The sequence below is a fragment of the Schistocerca cancellata genome, chromosome 6 (assembly GCF_023864275.1).
Source record: "Schistocerca cancellata isolate TAMUIC-IGC-003103 chromosome 6, iqSchCanc2.1, whole genome shotgun sequence".
Classification (NCBI taxonomy): Eukaryota; Metazoa; Arthropoda; class Insecta; order Orthoptera; family Acrididae; genus Schistocerca; species Schistocerca cancellata.
The window spans coordinates 550,970,077-550,992,451 of NC_064631.1; the positions used below are offsets into that span (position 1 = coordinate 550,970,077).

Consider the following 22,375-nt stretch of genomic DNA (forward strand, 5'->3'; position numbering starts at 1 on the left):
TCGTTCGACCTATACTTGAGTATTGCTCATTAGTGTGGGATCCGTACCAGATCGGGTTGACGGAGGAGATAGAGAAGATCCAAAGAAGAGCGACGCGTTTCGTCACAGGGTTATTTGGTAACCGTGATAGCGTTACGGAGATGTTTAACAAACTCAAGTGGCAGACTCTGCAAGAGAGGCGCTCTGCATCGCGGTGTAGCTTGGTGTCCAGGTTTCGAGAGGGTGCGTTTCTGGATGAGGTATCGAATATATTGCTTCCCCTACTTATACCTCCCGAGGAGATCACGAATGTAAAATTAGAGAGATTAGAGCGCGCACGGCGGCTTTCAGACAGTCGTTTTTCCCGCGAACCATACGCGACTGGAACAGGAAAGGGAGGTAATGACAGTGGCACGTAAAGTGCCCTCCGCCACACACCGTTGGGTGGCTTGCGGAGTATAAATGTAGATGTAGATGTAGATGTTTTCCAGTTATTGTTCTGTCCTGTACATCGATCTAGCCACACCACTAAAGTTCTTTCTTCACACCGGTTTAGTACTGAAATTGTAAATGTTATGTACTTCGGAAGGCACGAAGTAATTTCCGCTGATCCCCGCTTAGCAACAGTTTCAGGCCATACACACATCCACACCTTATTGTCACCAACGTTATGTATTGCCTGATCGTAGGTTGACAGCTGACGTTGATAGAAAACCGCAGAATGGGTAAGGTCAGGACAATACAGCACCTACTGGAGGTCTGTGCATTTGCTGTATCCTTCTCCAGCATTGAGTACGCTGCTTCCGCGTGTAAATGGTGCAGTTTGCTTTCTTCGTCGATTTTATTTCTCTCTGTTTCACTTTTACTGTTAACTAGCGGCAGGAACAGTCTGTCACAATACCCACATGAATCCGAATGTAGTACTCCAAAGCGAAAATTATGTTGTTCACTGACAATATCTCTGTAAGCTCTTTCACTGCACTGTACAGTCGGATTATCTTCTTCAAAGAGTCGGCAAAGTTTAGAAATACTCAAATCGGATCTCAGGCAGAGTTTTTCATTCTTATGTCTTGAGTAGTGGTTTTCCTGTTTTGGTAGCTTCTCAACGTGGTTTCTTATCACGTCCTTCAAGCTGTCCTGCAGTTTATTTGGACAATTCACATGCTTACCCCTCCTGTCTTCTAACGGCACGCCACATTTCATCTTCCCTTGGAGCATTTGTAAACGTCTAGCTGTAATCCTATATACCATGACAACGTTTTTTGACATACCTGAATTTTTTCTGCTCCTCTTCTTAAAAAGTACTTGAATGTGCAGTGTCTGCGCGAAATGGTCTCCTCGGTCTCCCTATGTCTGATGTCTACTACTTCAATGCACGACGAAGCCAAATGTCTGGTTTGTGCGTTATAGTCTAAAGCGTAGAATTCTTGAAACAGCTCTCTGTTGTCCTCCATTTTTAGTGTTTTACACTGTATCTACATTTGCAAGTAGCAATCTATAAAGGGAGTACGACGTAATGATAAGTATAGTTAAACACGTTAACGTCAAAGGTAAAGGCTATGGCAGCGCATTACAATATAATGCTTGCGAATATCGTGTGGAATCTCCCATTTCACAGAAAAAATTGTGTTAGATTGGCATACAACGGTTATGCACCCACCTGTTCAGCAGGGATTTTCCCAGGTACTGGTTTGCTGTTGTGGGCCAAATATGGTTGCCCCGGATTCCGTTTTGTGTTACTTCGCATTCCTCTTCCGTTCACTATACTTATTTTTCCGTTTCCGGCCCCTACTTGTATGTTCGCACATGCTCTGACTTAACGTCACACAACGTTCCTGCTCCACGTTCACAACGTTTCTGCATCCGAGCTCCTCGCGACGAATAGGAAACAAACGAAAAATGGCCCTTAATGCACATGTTTGCCAACATAACTTCATACACGCCTTACTCTTGGCACATACAACTTTTATACGTGACAAACCGGTTTCTTACAAGGGAACCTCCCCATCGCACCCCCTCAGATTTAGTTATAAGTTGGCACAGAGGATAGGCCTTGAAAAACTGAACACAGATCAATCGAGAAAACAGGAAGAAGTTGTGTGGAACTATGAAAAAAATAAGCAAAATATACAAACTGAGTAGTCCATGTGCAAGATATGCAACATCAAGGATAGTATGAGCTCTGGAGCTCCGTGGTCCCGTGGGTAGCGTGAGCAGCTGCGAAACGAGAGATCCTTGGTTCAAGTCTTCCCTCGAGTGAAAAGTTTAATTTTTGTTTTCAGACAATTATTATCTGTCCGTCCGTCCGTCCGATGCGACTGTGATACTGTTGCATTCATTTGTTGCAGTTTATGTGGCAAACTTATGTTTTCATCACTTTTTTGGGAGGGATTATCACATCCACAAGAAAACCTAAATCGGGCAAGGTAGAAGAATCTTTTTACCCATTCGCCAAGTGTACAAGTTAGATGGGTCGACAACATATTCCTGTCATGTGACGCACATGCCGTCACCAGTGTCGTATAGAATATATCAGACGTGTTTTCCTGTGGAGGAATCGGTTGACCTATGACCTTGCAATCAAATGTTTTCGCTTCCCATTGGAGAGGCACGTCCTTTCGTCTACTAATCGCACGGTTTTGCGGTGCTGTCGCAAAACACAGACACTAAACTTATTACAGTGAACAGAGACGTCAATCAACGAACGGACAGATCATAACTTCGCGAAAATAAAGAAAGTCAGTGTCGTATAGAATATATCAGACGTGTTTTCCTGTGGAGGAATCGGTTGACCTATGACCTTGCAATCAAATGTTTTCGCTTCCCATTGGAGAGGCACGTCCTTTCGTCTACTAATCGCACGGTTTTGCGGTGCTGTCGCAAAACACAGACACTAAACTTATTACAGTGAACAGAGATGTCAATCAACGAACGGACAGATCATAACTTCGCGAAAATAAAGAAAGTAAACTTTTCACTCGAGGCTTCCCTCGAACCAAGGACCTCTCGTTGCGCAGCTGCTCACGCTAACCGCGGGACCACGGCGCACCTGAGCTCTCGCTACCCTTGATGTTGCATATGTTGCGCATGGACTGCTCAGTTTGCATATTTTGCTTATCTTTTTCATAGTTCCACACAACTTCTTCCTGTTTTCTCGATTGATCTGTGTTCAGTTTTTCAAGGCCTATCCACTGTGACAACTTATAACTAAATCTGAGGGGGGTGCGATGGGGAGGTTCCCTTGTTAGAAAAGTGAGTTTAAAAAGTTTTTGCCGGCAGGTATTCAACTGTCCTCCTCCTAACCAACACACGGCCACCACCGACACCGAGGCAGAACCAGCTTTCATCAGAAAACACAACTGAGCTCCACCCTGCCCTCCAATGAGCTCTCGCGTCACCACTGAAGTCGCAAATGGCGGTGGTTTTGGGTCAGTGGGGTGCACGCTGCAGGGCGTGTGGCTCGGAGCTGTCCCTGAAGTAATCGATTTGTGACAGTTCGTTGCGTCGCTGTGATGCTTAGAGGCTTTCGACAACCTGTGATGGCCCTGGCTCTTCTCTTGCTTCCGGGAGATGGTGTGCCCGCGGCTGTTGCATTGTTGTCCGAGGGCCTATTACGATGACAGAACTGTGGAGTTTGCAACCTCCGGGTGTGCCGTCATGAGAAGGGTAATTAAAGGTTGGTCTCAGGGCTCCGTCTGCGGCCCAGTTCTCTGGGACGTAAATATGGAGCCGCTGCTGACCATCTTGGAGCAGGAGTCCTGGGTGCTGTCCAACTAGAAGAAAGGGCAACTGTGACAATAACATGTTTGACAAATTGGTGTTAACAGTGTAAATTCGCTGTTGCACCTGCAGAATCAAGTTATATTATGCCCACTTCTCTGTGGTAGGAACGGGTACTGGCCCCCTTCAGGTGGCTTCCAAGAGGCGGATGTAATCAATCAGTTAAATTGTGAAATGTAAAGTTTTGTATGAGTTTAGCTAATTCACGGTACAGAATCAATTGTAATTAGTTAGAATGGATTAGTCAGCAGTCGGCATGTTCTTAAATACTAGATAACAGGCCAATTTGTAAACGGGATGTAAAAAAAAAAAAAAGAAAACTCACTGTGGTGCCAACTGCTGTTCAAATTGTTGCTGCAGCTGCAGTGCGATGCACCAGTGCTGAACACGTTGGTCTTCCGTCTCAGCAGTGGCATGTGGCCATCCGGAGCGCGGTCTTCTTGCGACAGCACATTCTCGTGACCACCGCTGCCAGCAATCATGCACGGTGGCTACATTCCTACCAAGTCGCAGAAGGAACATCCAGCTTCTCGTAGCCCTAGTATACGACCTCGTTCACTTAGTGAGGTGCTGATAACGGCGTCTTTGTCGCCTCAAAGGCATTCTTGACTAACGTTAACTCACCACGCCCAATCTCAAAGGAAACTAACGCTCACGACTGTTAACCGTGTACACTCCTGGAAATGGAAAAAAGAACACATTGACACCGGTGTGTCAGACCCACCATACTTGCTCCGGACACTGCGAGAGGGCTGTACAAGCAATGATCACACGCACGGCACAGCGGACACACCAGGAACCGCGGTGTTGGCCGTCGAATGGCGCTAGCTGCGCAGCATTTGTGCACCGCCGCAGTCAGTGTCAGCCAGTTTGCCGTGGCATACGGAGCTCCATCGCAGTCTTTAACACTGGTAGCATGCCGCGACAGCGTGGACGTGAACCGTATGTGCAGTTGACGGACTTTGAGCGAGGGCGTATAGTGGGCATGCGGGAGGCCGGGTGGACGTACCGCCGAATTGCTCAACACGTGGGGCGTGAGGTCTCCACAGTACATCGATGTTGTCGCCAGTGGTCGGCGGAAGGTGCACGTGCCCGTCGACCTGGGACCGGACCGCAGCGACGCACGGATGCACGCCAAGACCGTAGGATCCTACGCAGTGCCGTAGGGGACCGCACCGCCACTTCCCAGCAAATTAGGGACACTGTTGCTCCTGGGGTATCGGCGAGGACCATTCGCAACCGTCTCCATGAAACTGGGCTACGGTCCCGCACACCGTTAGGCCGTCTTCCACTCACGCCCCAACATCGTGCAGCCCGCCTTCAGTGGTGTCGCGACAGGCGTGAATGGAGGGACGAATGGAGACGTGTCGTCTTCAGCGATGAGAGTCGCTTCTGCCTTGGTGCCAATGATGGTCTTATGCGTGTTTGGCGCCGTGCAGGTGAGCGCCACAATCAGGACTGCATACGACCGAGGCACACAGGGCCAACACCCGGCATCATGGTGTGGGGAGCGATCTCCTACACTGGTCGTACACCACTGGTGATCGTCGAGGGGACACTGAATAGTGCACGGTACATCCAAACCGTCATCGAACCCATCGTTCTACCATTCCTAGACCGGCAAGGGCACTTGCTGTTCCAACAGGACAATGCACGTCCGCATGTATCCCGTGCCACCCAACGTGCTCTAGAAGGTGTAAGTCAACTACCCTGGCCAGCAAGATCTCCGGATCTGTCCCCCATTGAGCATGTTTGGGACTGGATGAAGCGTCGTCTCACGCGGTCTGCACGTCCAGCACGAACGCTGGTCCAACTGAGGCGCCAGGTGGAAATGGCATGGCTAGCCGTTCCACAGGACTGCATCCAGCATCTCTACGATCGTCTCCATTGGAGAATAGCAGCCTGCATTGCTGCGAAAGGTGGATATACACTGTACTAGTGCCGACATTGTGCATGCTCTGTTGCCTGTGTCTATGTGCCTGTGGTTCTCTCAGTGTGATCATGTGATGTATCTGACCCCAGGAATGTGTCAATAAAGTTTCCCCTTCCTGGGACAATGAATTCACGGTGTTCTTATTTCAATTTCCAGGAGTGTATATAAGGCAAACTTGGGTTGCATCCTCATAGTGGCGCTAATTGCGCCACTCTTACGAGACGCCACACAACTTCTTGGGGTTGCGATTTTTCCCGTCAGTGTTTTTTTATAAGATATATTGAATATAACAACCATAGTCGCAAACTAAATATACTCTCAAGTAAAATTGTACCTGTATGTGACAGAAAAATGAAGGGGGGGCTATGTTCTGACTTGGCAGAAAATCCTAAGAAATGTTGGTCTTTTGTCAAAGCGGTAGGTGGATCAAAACAAAATGTCCAGAAACTCCGTGACCAAAATGGTACTGAAACAGAGGATTACAGACTAAAGGCCGAAATACTAAATGTCTTTTTCCAAATCTGTTTCACAGAGGAAGACTGCAAAAAAAAAAAAATGGTTCAAATGGCTCTGAGCACTATGGGACTTAACATCTATGGTCATCAGTCCCCTAGAACTTAGAACTACTTAAACCTAACTAACCTAAGGACAGCACACAACACCCAGCCATCACGAGGCAGAGAAAATCCCTGACCCCGCCGGGAATCGAACCCGGGATCCCGGGCGTGGGAAGCGAGAACGCTACCGCACGACCACGAGATGCGGGCGAGGAAGGCTGCACTGTAGTTCCTTCTCTAGATTGTCGCACAGATGACAAAATGGTAGATATTGAAATAGACGACAGAGGGATAGAGAAACAATTAAAATCGCTCAAAAGAGGAAAGGCCTCTGGACCCGATGGGATACCAGTTCGATTTTACACAGAGTACGCGAAGGAACTTGCCCCCCTTCTTGCAGCGGTGTACCGTAGGTCTCTAGAAGAGCGTAGCGTTCCAAAGGATTGGAAAATGGCACAGGTCGTCCCCGTTTTCAAGAAGGGACGTCGAACAGATGTGCAGAACTATAGACCTATATCTCTAACGTCTATCAGTAGTAGAATTTTGGAACACGTATTATGTTCGAGTATAATGACTTTTCTGGAGACTAGAAATCTAATTTGTAGGAATCATCATGGGTTTCGAAAAAGACGATCGTCTGAAACCCAGCTCGCGCTATTCGTCCACGAGACTCAGAGGGCCATAGACACGGGTTCCCAGGTAGATGCCGTGTTTCTTGACTTCCGCAAGGCGTACGATACAGTTCCCCACAGTCGTTTAATGAACAAAGTAAGAGCATATGGACTATCAGACCAATTGCGTGATTGGATTGAAGAGTTCCTAGATAACAGAACGCAGCATGTCATTCTCAATGGAGAGAAGTCTTCCGAAGTAAGAGTGATTTCAAGTGTGCCGCAGGGGAGTGTCATAGGACCGTTGCTATTCACAATATACATAAATGACCTTGTGGATGACATCGGAAGTTCACTGAGGCTTTTTGCGGATGATGCTGTGGTATATTGAGATGTTGTAACAATGGAAAATTGTACTGAAATGCAGGAGGATCTGCAGCGAATTGACGCATGTTGCAGGGAATGGCAATTGAATCTCAATGTAGACAAGTATAATGTGCTGCGAATACATAGAAAGAAAGATCCCTTATCATTTAGCTACAGTATAGCAGGTCAGCAACTGGAAGCAGTTAATTCCATAAATTATCTGGGAGTATGCATTAGGAGTGATTTAAAATGGAATGATCATATAAAGTTGATCGTCGGTAAAGCAGATGCCAGACTGAGATTTATTGGAAGAATCCTAAGGAAATGCAATCCGAAAACAAAGGAAGTAGGTTACAGTACGCTTGTTCGCCCACTGCTTGAATACTGCTCAACATAGTGGGATCCGTACCAGATAGGGTTGACAGAAGAGATAGAGAAGGTCCAACAGAGAGCAACGCGCTTCGTTACAGGATCATTTAGTTATCGTGAAAGCGCTACGGAGATGATAGATAAACTCCAGTGGAAGACTCTGCAGGAGAGACGCTCAGTAGCTCGGTACGGGCTTTTGTTGAAGTTTCGAGAACATACCTTCACCTAGGAGCCAGGCAGTATATTGCTCCCTCCTACGTATATCTCGCGAAGAGACCATGAGGATAAAATCAGAGCGATTAGAGCCCACACAGAGGCATACCGACAATCCTTCTTTCCACGAACAGTACGAGACTGGAATAGAAGGGAGAGCCGATAGAGGTACTCAAGGTACCCTCCGCCACACACCGTCAGGTGGCTTGCGGAGTATGGATGTAGATGTAGATGTCGCCTCAATGGTATTCTTGACTAACGTCAACTCACCACGCCCAATCTCAAAGGTAACTAACGCTCCCGACTGTTAAACGTGTATTTAAAGCAAACTTGGTTTGCATCCTCGTAGTGGCGCTAATCGCGCCACTCTTACGAGACGCCACACAACTTCTTGGGGTTGCGATTTTTTCCGTCAGTGTGTGTGTTTTTTTAAGATATACTGAATATAACAACCATAGTCGCAAAACTAAATATACTTTCAAGTAAAATTGTACCTGTATTTGACAGAAGAATAAAGGGGGCTATTGATTGTGAAACACAATGATATACAGGGTTATTACAAATGATTGAAGCGATTTCACAGCTCTACAATAACTTTATTATTTGAGATATTTTCACAATGCTTTGCACACACATACAAAACCTCAAAAAGTTTTTTTAGGCATTCACAAATGTTCGATATGTGCCCCTTTAGTGATTCGGCAGACATGAAGCCGATAATCAAGTTCCTCCCACACTCGGCGCAGCATGACCCCATCAATGAGTTCGAAAGCATCGTTGATGCGAGCTCGCAGTTCTGGCACGTTTCTTGGTAGAGGAGGTTTAAACACTGAATCTTTCACATAACCCCACAGACAGAAATCGCATGGGGTTAAGTTGGGAGAGCGTGGAGGTCATGACATGTATTGCTGATCATGATATCTACCACGACCGATCCATCGGTTTTCCAATCTCCTGTTTAAGAAATGCCGAAAATCATGATGGAAGTGCGGTGGAGCACCATCCTGTTGAAAGATGAAGTCGGCGCTGTCGGTCTCCAGTTGTGGCATGAGCCAATTTTCCAGCATGTCCAGATACACGTGTCCTGTAACGTTTTTTTCGCAGAAGAAAAAGGGGCCGTAAGCTTTAAACCGTGAGATTGCACAAAACACGGTAACTTTTGGTGAATTGCGAATTTGCTGCACGAATACGTGAGGATTCTCTACCGCCCAGATTCGCACATTGTGTCTGTTCACTTCACCATTAAGAAAAAATGTTGCTTCATCACTGAACACAAGTTTCGCACTGAACGCATCCTCTTCCATGAGCTGTTGCAACCGCGCCGAAAATTCAAAGCGTTTGACTTTGTCATCGGGTGTCAGGGCTTGTAGCAATTGTAAACGGTAAGGCTTCTGCTTTAGCCTTTTCCGTAAGATTTTCCAAACCGTCGGCTGTGGTACGGTTAGCTCCCTGCTTGCTGTATTCGTCGACTTCCGTGGGCTACGCGTGAAACTTGCCCGCACGCGTTCAACCGTTTCTTCGCTCACTGCAGGCCGACCCGTTGATTTCCCCTTACAGAGGCATCCAGAAGCTGTAAACTGCGCATACCATCGCCGAATGGAGTTAGCAGTTGGTGGATCTTTGTTGAACTTCGTCCTGAAGTGCCGTTGCATTGTTATGACTGACTGATGTGAGTGCATTTCAAGCACGACATACGCTTTCTCGGCTCCTGTCGCCATTTTGTCTCACTGCGCTCTCGAGCGCTCTGGCGGCAGAAACCTGAAGTGCGGCTTCAGCCGAACAAAACTTTATGAGTTTTTCTACGTATCTGTAGTGTGTCGTGACCATATGTCAATGAATGGAGCTACAGTGAATTTATGAAATCGCTTCAATCATTTGTAATAGCCCTGTACTTATGGGTTAAAAACAAGAAGAAATTGTGCTTGTCCTAGGTAGAATCCATGTGGGGCAGTCATGTAAGTTTACATCTCAACATGAATACAAATACTGTTAACGGCGATTTTGGGAAAGTTGGCCGTCTAGTTCTACCAATTGCAGACGACGGGCACTAATAAACGCTACCAGTTCGTGCGTCACCCCGTTCACAGGAACTGCAGCTTAACGCGTGTGACGCAGAGCGCGAGGGCAGAGCCGACAGCCGCTCAGGGGGAACCGCGGCTTTATGCCCAAAGATGATCATCACCTGGTCGCCGCTCCTGCGCATCTTAAATTTTTTACTTGGTTTTAGGTAGTATCCACCATTTCACCTGCTTCCTGTTGCTTATATCTCAACATATGATCAACTTTTTCAAATTTACATGTTGCATGAAGGTATACACTAGGTTACACATAAAGGTACAAACATTCAACACAGACTGAAATTAAATATTAGTGCCTGAGACTTTCAAGTACCTTCCTATCATGTCGCAGATCCTTATACCGCCATACTGAAGAGGACTGTAATGGATGTACATTTCATATTTAGGTAATGGTTGTCCGAAAATGATGCAGGGTAGTGACCCAAAGGTTGTGGGGAGCTGCTCCTCGCATGCCTCATACTGACGGTGATTCTTCTGTGCTTGGAGACTGTCCCCCATGTCGAATTGCGGAAGCGGTAGGCACAACAATACGTAGCGACGTGCCACACGGCAGTGAACTCCCTGCAGCTGCTTCGGAAGAACTTTTCTTGCACCTTTAAGTTCCTTGGCACCGACTTTCGCGTATGACTGACTCATATTTTTTTTTTTTTTATCTCAAGATGCAGGTGGTGACCCTTAAGAAAAATGAATGTAACGCACGCAGATAGACGAAATAATCCGACAACATTTCATTACACGATACGCGACCAACAATAGGAATTACTCACAACCTTCAAGTATCCACGAGTTTCTGTTCCCAATGATTTAAGGTGGAACAAAGACAGTAATTCACTTGTGGGGAAGACAAATATTGGGCGCGTATTTATCGAGATAATCCTAAGGAAGTAAACTTCAGACACGAAAGAGGTGACTTACTAAACCCTCATTCGACTAATTCTTGAGTATTCCTCGTTGGTCCTGCACCATTACCAAGCTGGATTAACGGAAGAGATAGAAAAAGATTCAAAGAAGAGCAGCACCATTGTATATGGACTTATTTAGTAGTATATCGCAGAAATGATCGCAGACGTTCCACAAAAAGTCACAGAATTGCGAGTACCCCATTCCAAAGTGACTGAAGAAACATTACGTCCGCTAATACACTCTTGCTCATAAATTAAGAATATTTGCAGAATGTGGTGCCACACAACGTCGCACTACACAAAACTGGCACTAATAGCATAGGCACATAGGGAACACACACGACACAGATCTGTAAGTCCACGATATTAGTGATAAGTTGCGAAAACCGTCCCGAAACACATGTACCGCAAAACGCCACTGTTTCCTGTGCATGTACCCCGACATCAGTATGAGATATGATCAACAGACACGCGTGCATAGGCCGAACAACGGGTTGGCATACTCCGGATCAGGTGATCGAGCAGCTGCTGGGGTATAGCCTCCCATTCTTTCACCAGTGCCTGTCGGAGCTCCTGAAGTGTCGTAAAGATTTGAAGGCGTGCAGCGATACGTCGACCGAGAGCATCCCAGACGTGCTCGATGGCGTTTAGGTCTTGAGAACAGGCAGGTCACTCCATTCGCCTGATATCTTCTGTTTCAAGGTACTCCTCCACGATGGCAACTCGGTGGGGCCGTGCGTTATCATCTGTCAGGAGGAAGGTGGGACCCACTGCACCCCAGAAAAGGCGGACATACTGGTGCAAAATGACGTCCCGATACACCTGACCTTTTACAAATCCTCTATCAAAGACATGCAGGGGTGTACGTGCACCAATAATAATCCCACCATACACCATCAAACCACGACTGCCGTACAGGTCCCTTTCAAGGATATTAAGGGGTTGGTATCTGGTTCCTGGTTCACGCCAGATGAAAACCCGGCGAGAATCACTGTTCAGACTGTACCTGGACTCATCCGTGAACATAACCTGGGACCACTGTTCCAATGACCATGTACTGTGTTCTTGACACCAGGCTTTACGGGCTCTCCTGTGATCAGTGGAATGCACCTTGCAGGTCTCCGGGCAAATAAACCATGTCTGTTCGGTCGTCTGTAGACAACTGTTCTAGTGGCTGTGGTAAGGTCCCGAGTAAGGCTACCTGCAGTACTCCGTGGCCGTCTGCGGGCACTGATGGTGAGATATTGGTCTTCTTGTGGTGTTGTACACTGTGGACGTCCCATACTGTTGCGCCTGGACACGTTTCCTGTCTGCTGGAATTGTTGCCATAATCCTGAGATGACACTTTGTGGCACACAGAGGGTCCGTGCTACGACCTGCTGCGTTTGACCAGCCTCTAGTCGCCCTAGTATTCTACCCCTCGTAACGTCATCAGTATGTGTTCTTTAAGCCATTTTTAACACACAGTCACCATTACCACACCTGAAAACGTCTGAACACTTACTCGCTACACCGTACTCTGACATGCACCAACACACCTCTGCGTATGTGGACTGCTGCTAGTGCCACCGTGCGACAATCGCAGGTCAAATGCACTGCATGGTCATACCCCCAGGTGATTTAAACCCGCAAACCGCCCACCAAAGCGTTGTTTCAGCATGTATCAGCATTATCCTTAATTTATGAGCATGAATGTATATACACTATCTGAGCAAAATCATTCCGAACATATATAAGTGGGTTTTAATATGGAGTGTGTCCACCATCCGCCTTTATGACAGTTTGAAGTCTGCTGGAGATAATTTCAGTGAGGTGTCTGAATGTCTGTAGAGGAATGGAAGCCCATTCTTCCTCAACAGCCAAAACCAGAGAAGGTAGTGATGTTGGAAACGAAGTCGAGCTTCTAACTCATCCTAAAGGTGTTTCTTTGGCTTCATGTTTGGACTCAGGACAGGCCAGTCCATTCCAGGAGTGTTTTTGTCCACAGACCACTGCCTCACAGTTGTTGCTTTATGTCAAGGTACAATGTCGTGTTGATACAAATAGTCGTCGTCTCCGAAATGTTCCTCCACTGTACACAGTATACAACGCTGTAAAAAGTGTTCGTATCCTTCCGCATTCAGCGTTTTCTTAAGTGCAATAAGGGGACCAGAACTTAACCACGAAAAAGACCCCCTTCCCATAACACTACCTCATCCGTACTTCACTGTACGCTGTACACATGATGTCAAGTAACGTCATGATTATAGCATGCTGAGAGGCATCCAAGCAATCATTCTACCCACGCTCCGCACACAAAGAAAGAAACCTTTAAGATGTAGTTTTTCAAGAAGTACCCTCTGTCATGCACTTTCCAGTGTTTTACAGGGCATAAATGTAATGCGATTGCCCCCACATTCTGGCATTTCAAGGAGTTTGAAAATAACTCGTCAGTGAAAAGCGGTTTTGGTACTAAAACTCTGTATTTAAATGTTTCGTTTAATCCATAGATCACAGTCCCGCTGCTAGTACCTTCACGAACAATGTCATCTCTGTAATCACGAAAAAGAGTTCTAAAATAAAGTTAAATAAAAATATTTACGTAGAGGCAGGTGATATGCACGTAACTATTCAATCACTGTTTACTACACTGTTACGAAAATTCAACGCTCAAAAGATAGTTTGTACTTGCTATGAAGAAATAACTGTATCAGATACCTTGTCTAAATGAGTGTCTATTTGCTTAAGGGGAAGCATGCACGAGCTATTTCGCTCGTGCCGGAATGCAAAGTTTCAAGGTATTTAGGTGTCACTTCCGAACAAATAATTAAAGGCAAAACTCTGTAACCTGGAAACGAGATTTCGAGTAATTATTGCTTTAGTCTAGCGCAGATTCAGGCACATTAAATTTGTACTGCTATTTGACGTTTGTTTAAAAATTGGGTTACATTTTTAAAAAATGAATACTCTTTTTGAGCCTGAATCAAAAGAAGTACACTTACAAAGCCAAATTTGTGCTTGTTTGTTCATTTGTTGTCTTGGAACAACTGCAGAAAATTTCAAGTTTCTGTGACACACAGTTCTGGAAATAATGGTATTTACAAAACAAAAAAAATTGGTTTTGAGAAATCTTGGTTTGGAGTTTTATTTGTGTATTATTTACAATTTTTTGTAAGAGTTTTTATAATTAACCTTACTCAGCATCATTCGAATCGTATGAATCTTCTATTCTTTTTTTCTTGGCTCTCCTTTTTTTCACCTCTTTTGCGCAATTGATTGCAGCGACGTCTGCTTTACGAATTCTTGAAAAATCAATATTTAGTAACGCCAATCTTGTACTGGCACCTACATTAACTCCTCGTCGCTCCTATATTTCTATTTTTCTTGATATGTCATCATTGAAACCTCAAGGAGCATCTAATACAACAAATTTTAAAATTTCAGAGTGAAAAAACACCGATTTCAGTAGATTTTAAACTTTCAATGCGATTTTGAGTTACACCACGTAAGTACTTCTTGGGTAGATAATTATTAGCTAGATTCCTAAATATAGGTATTATTGTGCTCATAACTGCAAGTGGCACAGACAGTTTCCGCTCACGATTTTCACCAGAACATAATGTCCGTGTATATTTGCACTAACTTTCAAGAGTGCTTGGACAATGGCCGTATTGTAGATCTTCATCACTTGATACCTTATGGGAACAGTTATCCATAATTACCCGTATATCTCTTTTCATACTTTCTAAAATATTACAGTTCCTTCTTTTGGCTAACCCGTAATAAATATGCAGTTTCTCTATTTCAGAATTTGTGGAAGTCCTTTTCCTCCAAGTTTCTTTCCAAATAAACAAAATAAACATATCTTCATCTCGTATCGACAAACAACATTCAATTTTCACCTGGGTTATACGCTGGAAAACCATTGAAAGGTAAATCAAAGATACTTGTATCACATGGAGACGACATAAAGTCATGTGGCAGAAATCTTATACTGAAGTGACAGAAGTTATAGGATGCCTCCCAACATCGTGCCGGACCTCCTCTCGCCCTGCTCGCTACAACAACTTGACGTGGATGTCCCCTGCAGAAACAATTGCGAAAATGTTGCCGGTGCAGGATTCTGTGCCCGAAGTAACTTATCGATGTGGCCAAATCATGTGCTCGTATTGTCCAGAATGTTCTTCAGCCCGATCACAAACATCTGTAGCACGGTGACAATTCCATCGTTGTTTGCAAACATGGAATCCACGGACAGCTGAAAATGGTCTCCAAGAAGCCGAACATTCCATTCCAAGTCAATAATCAGTTAAATTAGACCAGAGTAACCAGTACATTCCATAGAAACACCGCCCACACCAAATCATTCCGAGTCAATAATCGGTTAAGTTGGACCAGAGGACCCAGTCCATTCCAAGAAAACACAGCCCACACCAAACCATTCCGAGTCAATAATCGGTTAAGTTGGACCAGAGGCCCCAGTCCGTCCCATGTAAACAAAGCTCACACCATTATGGAGGCAGCTTGCACAGTGCCTTGTTGACAACCTGAAGCCATGGCTTCGTGGGGTTTCCGCCACACTCGAACCCTACCATCAGCTCTTACGAACTGAAATCAGGACTCGTCTAACCAGGTCACTGTTTCCCACTTGTGTAGGGTCCAACCGAAATGGTCACGAGCCCAGGACAAACGCTGCAGGTGATATCCTAATGGATAGATTCGTCGTGTGACCGACTTTGATTTCTGCGATTATTTCAAGCAGAATTGCCTATCTCTTAGCACTGACAGCTCTATGCAAACGACAGTGCTCTCCGTCGTAAAGACTTCGGCCACTGCGTTGTCCGTGGTGAGAGATAATGCCTGAAGTTTGATATTCGCAGCACACTCTTGACTCTGTGGTTATCGGAATATCGAATTCCCTAACTATTTCCGAACTGGAACGTCCCATGCTTCTAGCTGCAACTTCCATTCCGCGTTCTAAGTCTGCTAATTCCCGTCATGCGGCCATTACCACGCCGGAAAGCTTTTCACATGACTCAACGGAGTACAAATGACAACTCCGACAACGCACTGCCCTTTTACACCTTGCGTACGCGAGCCTACCGCCATCTGTGTGTGTGCAGCTAGCTACCCCATCACTTTTTTTACCTCACTGTACAGTTATGCGAAATTAGGCGTAACATTTGACAGGGAACGTATTGTAAAACTATCAGTATCTCGTAAAATAATCATCAGATTTGAATGAAACTAACTTCGTTTTACAAAGAAAACTACAGAGCATTTAAAATGATGAAAAAATAAATCTCGATTTAATTGAGCAGATTCAGTGCGTGTCTTTCCTAGTACCTCCAAAAACAGTGTTATTTCTACAAAAAAAAAAAAAAGGTTCAAATGGCTCTGAGCACTATGGGACTCAACTGCTGTGGTCATCAGTCCCCTAGAACTTAGAACTACTTAACCTAACTAACCTAAGGACATCACACACACCCATGCCCGAAGCAGGATTCGAACCTGCGACCGTAGCAGCAGAGCGGCTCCGGACTGGAGCGCCTAGAACCGCACAGCCACAGCGGCCGGCTGTTATTTCTACAACTACAATCAATGATTATTAAAGTAAAGTTAAGTAAAAGTATTTACGCAGAAGCAGCTGATGTCCATGCTGCTATTGAATCGCTGTTGACTACAGATTTACGAAAATTTTACGCTCAAATAGGCAACGGCCTTGCCGCAGTGGATACACCGGTTCCCCTGAGATCACCGAAGTTAAGCGCTGCTGGGCGTGGCCGGCACTTGGATGGGTGACCATCCAGCCACCATGCGCTGTTGCCAATTTTCGGGGCGCACTCATCCTCGTGATGCCAAATTAAGGAGCTACTCGACCGAATAGTAGCGGCTTCGGTCAAGAATACCATCATAACGACCGGGAGAGCGGTGTGCTGACCCTGCGCCCCTCCTATCCGCATCCTCCCCGGAGGATGACACGGCGGTCGGATGATCCTGGTAGGCCACTCGTGGCCTGAAGACGGAGTGCTTTACGCTCAAATGATAGCTTGTACTTGCAATGAGTTAATAACTATATCAGATTCCTCGTCCAAACGCCTGACTACTTTGCTGAATACTCGTCCAGTTTCCGTCAGTTATTTGCGACAGCCGTTCCTTCCTCCGCAGGAGATCCTGATGCTGCAGCAGTGGCGCCGCGACTGGCGGACGATCGCGCTGGCCGCGGCGGTCGGCGTCGTGGTGCTCGTCATCATCGTCGTTACATCGTCTCTGCTCAGCGGGGCGCTCGGCGTTCGCGTCAGGGAGGAGGTCGCCACCATGAAGAACATCTTGTCCGGCTACTACAAAGCGAGGAAATTCAATGGATCATGGATTTCAGGTATAGTCAAAAAATGACCTTCTTTGCAGTTCAACATTTCGTTATACACTGAAGCGCCAAAGAAACTAGTATAGGCATGTGTATTCAAATACAAAGATATACCAGCCAGGTAGGCCGAGACCGTTAATTCGCTGCTTCCTGGACTCGGGTAGGCGCGCCGGCCCCGGATCGAATCCGCCCGGCGGATTTACGACGTGGGCCGGTGTGTCGGCCAGCCTGGATGTCGTTTTTAGGCGGTTTTCCACATCCCGCTAGGTGAATACCGGGCTGGTCCCCGCCTCAATTGCACGACACACAGACATTTGTAACACTTCCGCACTATTTCATGGTTTACACTAGACGCAGACAGCTGGGGTACACCGATTCCGACCTGGGGGGTATGGGGTGGCGGCAGGAAGGGCATCCAGCCACCCCTTTAAATTAACCTTGCCAAATCCGTTGTAACCACGCCCACCCAGCGACCATTGCGGGACAAAGGTGCAAGTGAAAGAAAGAAAGATTCAAATACAGAGATATGTACACAGGCAGAATACGGCGCTGCGGTCGGCAACTCGTATACAAGACAACAAGTATCTGTCGCAGTTGTTAGATCGGTTACTGCTGCTACCGTGGCAGGTTATCAAGATTTAAGTGAGTTTGACGATGGTTGTCGTCGGCGCACGAGCGATGGGAGACAGCATCTACGAGGTAGCAATGAAGGGCGGATATTCCCGTACAACCATTTCACGATTGTACCGTGAATATCGGGAATCTGGTAAAACATCAAATCTCCGACATCGCTGCTGCCGGAAAAAGATCCTGCAAGAACGGAACCAACCACGACTGAAGAGAATCGTTCAGCGTGACAGAAGTGCAACCCCTCCGAAAATTGCTGCAGATTTCAATCCTGAGCCATCAACAAGTGTCAGTGTCCGAACCATTTAGCGAAACATTTTCGATACGTGCTTTCGGTGCCGAAGGCCCACTCGCGTACCCTTGATGACTGCACAACACAAATCTTTACGCCTCGCCCGGACCTGGCAACACCGACATTGGCCTCTTGATGATTGGAAACATGTTGCCTGGACGGACGAGTCTCGTTTCAAATTTTATCGAGCAGATGGACGTGTACGGGTACCTCATGAATCCATGGACCATGCATGTCAGCAGAGGACAGTTCAAGCTGGTGGAGGCTCTGTAATGGCGTTGGGTGTGTGCAGTTCGAGTGATGTCGGACCCCTGATACGACTCTGAAAGGTGACACGTACGTAAGCATCCTGTCTGATCACCTGAATCCATTCGTGTCCATTGTCCATTCCGACGGACTTGGGCAATTCGAGCAGGACAATGTGACACCCCACACGTCCTGAATTGCTACAGAGCGGCGCCAGAAACACTCTTCTGAATTTAAACTCTTCCGCTGGCCACCAAACTCCCCAGACATGAACATTATTGAGCATATCTGGGATGCCTTGCAACGTGCTGTTCAGAGGAGATCTCATTAGGCTGGTGTACCAGTTTCTTTAGCTCCTCAGTCTATTCTACTAGCTGAAAAGCCGGCATTCCACGGGCATTCATTTTGACAATTTTATCGAAAAAAAATAACTGTTTTTGTAGTGTAATATCCCAGACAGTTTCTGTGAGCTGGGCGCAGCAGCTTCGTGTGTAAACGCCTTCGGCAACGCCTCTACATAGCTCAATAGACTGCGATTGTTTTCGCCTACAGCCGTTTGTGGTTGTCAGTTGAAAGCTGTCAAAAGCGCTGCCATGTTTCTGGGATTTCTTTAAGCTGACTCGACTGTAGAGTGTCTTGGTAGTAAAGATACACGTGCGTATTAAAGCTTTGTGCATGATACCGCTTTTTTTACGCATCTCAGTGTTTATGACGTCATATCTTCTGAACTATGTGTGGTACCATGATACAATTGTATAGGTGCATTTAGCGGCGTATGTGGATATTGTCTGCAAAATTTATTGCTCAGAGAGTTAGCAACACAGACGTAATAAATTTAAAAGTGATGCAGTTTTTCATGCATCTGATTGTTTATGACGTCATATCTCCTAAACTGTGGTAGGGCACACGGTTCTTAACCCCACAGCTATTGTTGCCTCACAGTAAAGGATTTGAGTACCACGTTTGGTGGAAGTCGGTTCAGTGGTCTGGGAGTAGGTGTGGAAAGCACACACACACACACACACACACACACACACACACACACACACACACGCGCGCGCGCACGCGCATACTTTCATGTATTTTTATCTGGTTTGATTCCATAGGGAAACAGTTGTGGCCACCGATTGTATTCATTTCGAGTGGTAAAGGGCACAGCAATATGTCGCAGTCATGTTTCTTGCATATCTAGATTTCGGTCACTGTGTGGCTATCTTCAGTGCGGTAGGTGTTAGATAAAACATCAAAAATAATTCCAACTGGACTATGCGCATATACAAATGTTTTTAATGTTATAACTTAAATTTACTCCTCTGAAAATGACCACACAGTGACCGAAATCTAGATTTGCAATAAACGTCATTGCGACTGACTGCCGAAACATTTACCGCTTTATAGATTTTTATAGTAATACACTCCTGGAAATTGAAATAAGAACACCGTGAATTCATTGTCCCAGGAAGGGGAAACTTTATTGACACATTCCTGGGGTCAGATACATCACATGATCACACTGACAGAACCACAGGCACATAGACACAGGCAACAGAGCATGCACAATGTCGGCACTAGTACAGTGTATATCCACCTTTCGCAGCAATGCAGGCTGCTATCCTCCCATGGAGACGATCGTAGAGATGCTGGATGTAGTCCTGTGGAACGGCTTGCCATGCCATTTACACCTGGCGCCTCAGTTGGACCAGCGTTCGTGCTGGACGTGCAGACCGCGTGAGACGACGCTTCATCCAGTCCCAAACATGCTCAATGGGGGACAGATCCGGAGATCTTGCTGGCCAGGGTAGTTGACTTACACCTTCTAGAGCACGTTGGGTGGCACGGGATACATGCGGACGTGCATTGTCCTGTTGGAACAGCAAGTTCCCTTGCCGGTCTAGGAATGGTAGAACGATGGGTTCGATGACGGTTTGGATGTACCGTGCACTATTCAGTGTCCCCTCGACGATCACCAGTGGTGTACGGCCAGTGTAGGAGATCGCTCCCCACACCATGATGCCGGGTGTTGGCCCTGTGTGCCTCGGTCGTATGCAGTCCTGATTGTGGCGCTCACCTGCACGGCGCCAAACACGCATACGACCATCATTGGCACCAAGGCAGAAGCGACTCTCATCGCTGAAGACGACACGTCTCCATTCGTCCCTCCATTCACGCCTGTCGCGACACCACTGGAGGCGGGCTGCACGATGTTGCGGCGTGAGCGGAAGACGGCCTAACGGTGTGCGGCACCGTAGCCCAGCTTCATGGAGACGGTTGCGAATGGTCCTCGCCGATACCCCAGGAGCAACAGTGTCCCTAATTTGCTGGGAAGTGGCGGTGCGGTCCCCTACGGCACTGCGTAGGATCCTACGGTCTTGGCGTGCATCCGTGCGTCGCTGCGGTCCGGTCCCAGGTCGACGGGCACGTGCACCTTCCGCCGACCACTGGCGATAACATCGATGTACTGTGGAGACCTCACGCCCCACGTGTTGAGCAATTCGGCGGTACGTCCACCCGGCCTCCCGCATGCCCACTATACGCCCTCGCTCAAAGTCCGTCAACTGCACATACGGTTCACGTCCACGCTGTCGCGGCATGCTACCAGTGTTAAAGACTGCGATGGAGCTCCGTATGCCACGGCAAACTGGCTGACAATGACGGCGGCGGTGCACAAATGCTGCGCAGCTAGCGCCATTCGACGGCCAACACCGCGGTTCCTGGTGTGTCCGCTGTGCCGTGCGTGTGATCATTGCTTGTACAGCCCTCTCGCAGTGTCCGGAGCAAGTATGGTGGGTCTGACACACCGGTGTCAATGTGTTCTTTTTTCCATTTCCAGGAGTGTATGTTTGGGTTCCTGTGTTTGTTGAGGCCTTCATTCAGAAGATTGATCTGGTAGAACTGCCCACACTTCTCCTCTCCTGTGCAAGCCTCTTCATTCTGCATGACTATTGCAACCTACATCCATTTGAACCTGCTTACTGTATTCAAGTCTTGGTCTCATTCTACAATTTTTACCATCCACCCTTCCCTCCATTGCCAAATTGATAAGCCCTCGGTGACTGATAATGTGTCCTATCAACCGAGCCCTTATTTTAGTTACGTTGCTACATAAATTTCTTTTCTCTTCAGTCTGATTCAGTGTGTCTTCATAAGTTATCCGATCAAGCACTGTAATCTTCAACATTCTCATGTAGCATCACATTTTAAAAGCTTCTGTGTTAGCGATATAGGTGAATGCCCGATCCGTGTAATGTTCACTCGGCTATGGTGCAGAGATAAGAAAAACCGAACAGCTGAATCCAGCACTTGTATTTTAATTCTGAATAGCCGGTATTTTTCGGCACTAGGTTTGGTCTCGTTTATAACAGATGTTTTTTTTAATTTTTACTTGTAACAGAGTAAAAAAAAATCAATTAGCCATAGCAGCTGAGCTAAAATTTTTCGTTTTTAAATACGAGGGGCGTTTGAAAAGTCTGCAAATTCCGAGAGATGGCACCACTGGCTCGTATCGAGGTCATATTTAGTTAGTAGCACCTTTGGAAAGAACGCACACTAAGTTTCAGCCAAATTGGTCTATTTCTTTGTGTTTGGCATTCGTGTGAATCGAGGAAGTCAAGTGACGGTCAAAAAATGGACGAAAAAGAATTTCGTTTGGTGATTAAACATAACTTTATGAAACGCAAAACGCCTCCGGAGAGTAAAGAGAAGCTTGATGAACATTGCGGTGACTCCGCACCTTCGATTAGAACAGTTTATAAGTGGATTCAAAATTTTCGGAGTGGCCATATGGGCACAAGTGATGCCGAATGTTCTGGAAGCCCTGTGGAGCTTACGAATTCTGAAATCATTGATAAAATCCATGATATTGTGATGGATGACAGAGGAGTTAAGGTGCGTGAGATTGCTAGTGTTGTGGAAATCTCGAATGAACGGGTACATAATATTTTGCATAAACATGTGGACATAAGAAAGCATTCCGCAAGATGGGTTCCGCGATTGCTCACGCTTGACCAAAAATGGAATCGTGTGAAGTGTTGCAAAGATGGTTTGCAGCTGTTGAGGAAGAATCCGTACGATTTTAA

The 22,375-nt window shown here is 46.4% G+C and overlaps 1 protein-coding gene and 1 pseudogene across 2 annotated transcripts in view; both read left to right on the plus strand.

Moving 5' to 3' along the window:
• Positions 1-22,375, plus strand: part of LOC126190848 (venom dipeptidyl peptidase 4-like) — a 290,630-nt gene that overhangs the window by 121,372 nt on the left and 146,883 nt on the right. For both annotated transcript variants that reach the window (XM_049931436.1, XM_049931435.1), the window contains exon 2: positions 16,936-17,146. In XM_049931436.1, the coding sequence (XP_049787393.1) occupies positions 16,936-17,146 (211 nt within the window). The remainder of the gene's footprint in view (positions 1-16,935; positions 17,147-22,375) is intronic.
• Positions 16,480-16,596, plus strand: LOC126089929 (5S ribosomal RNA; annotated as a pseudogene).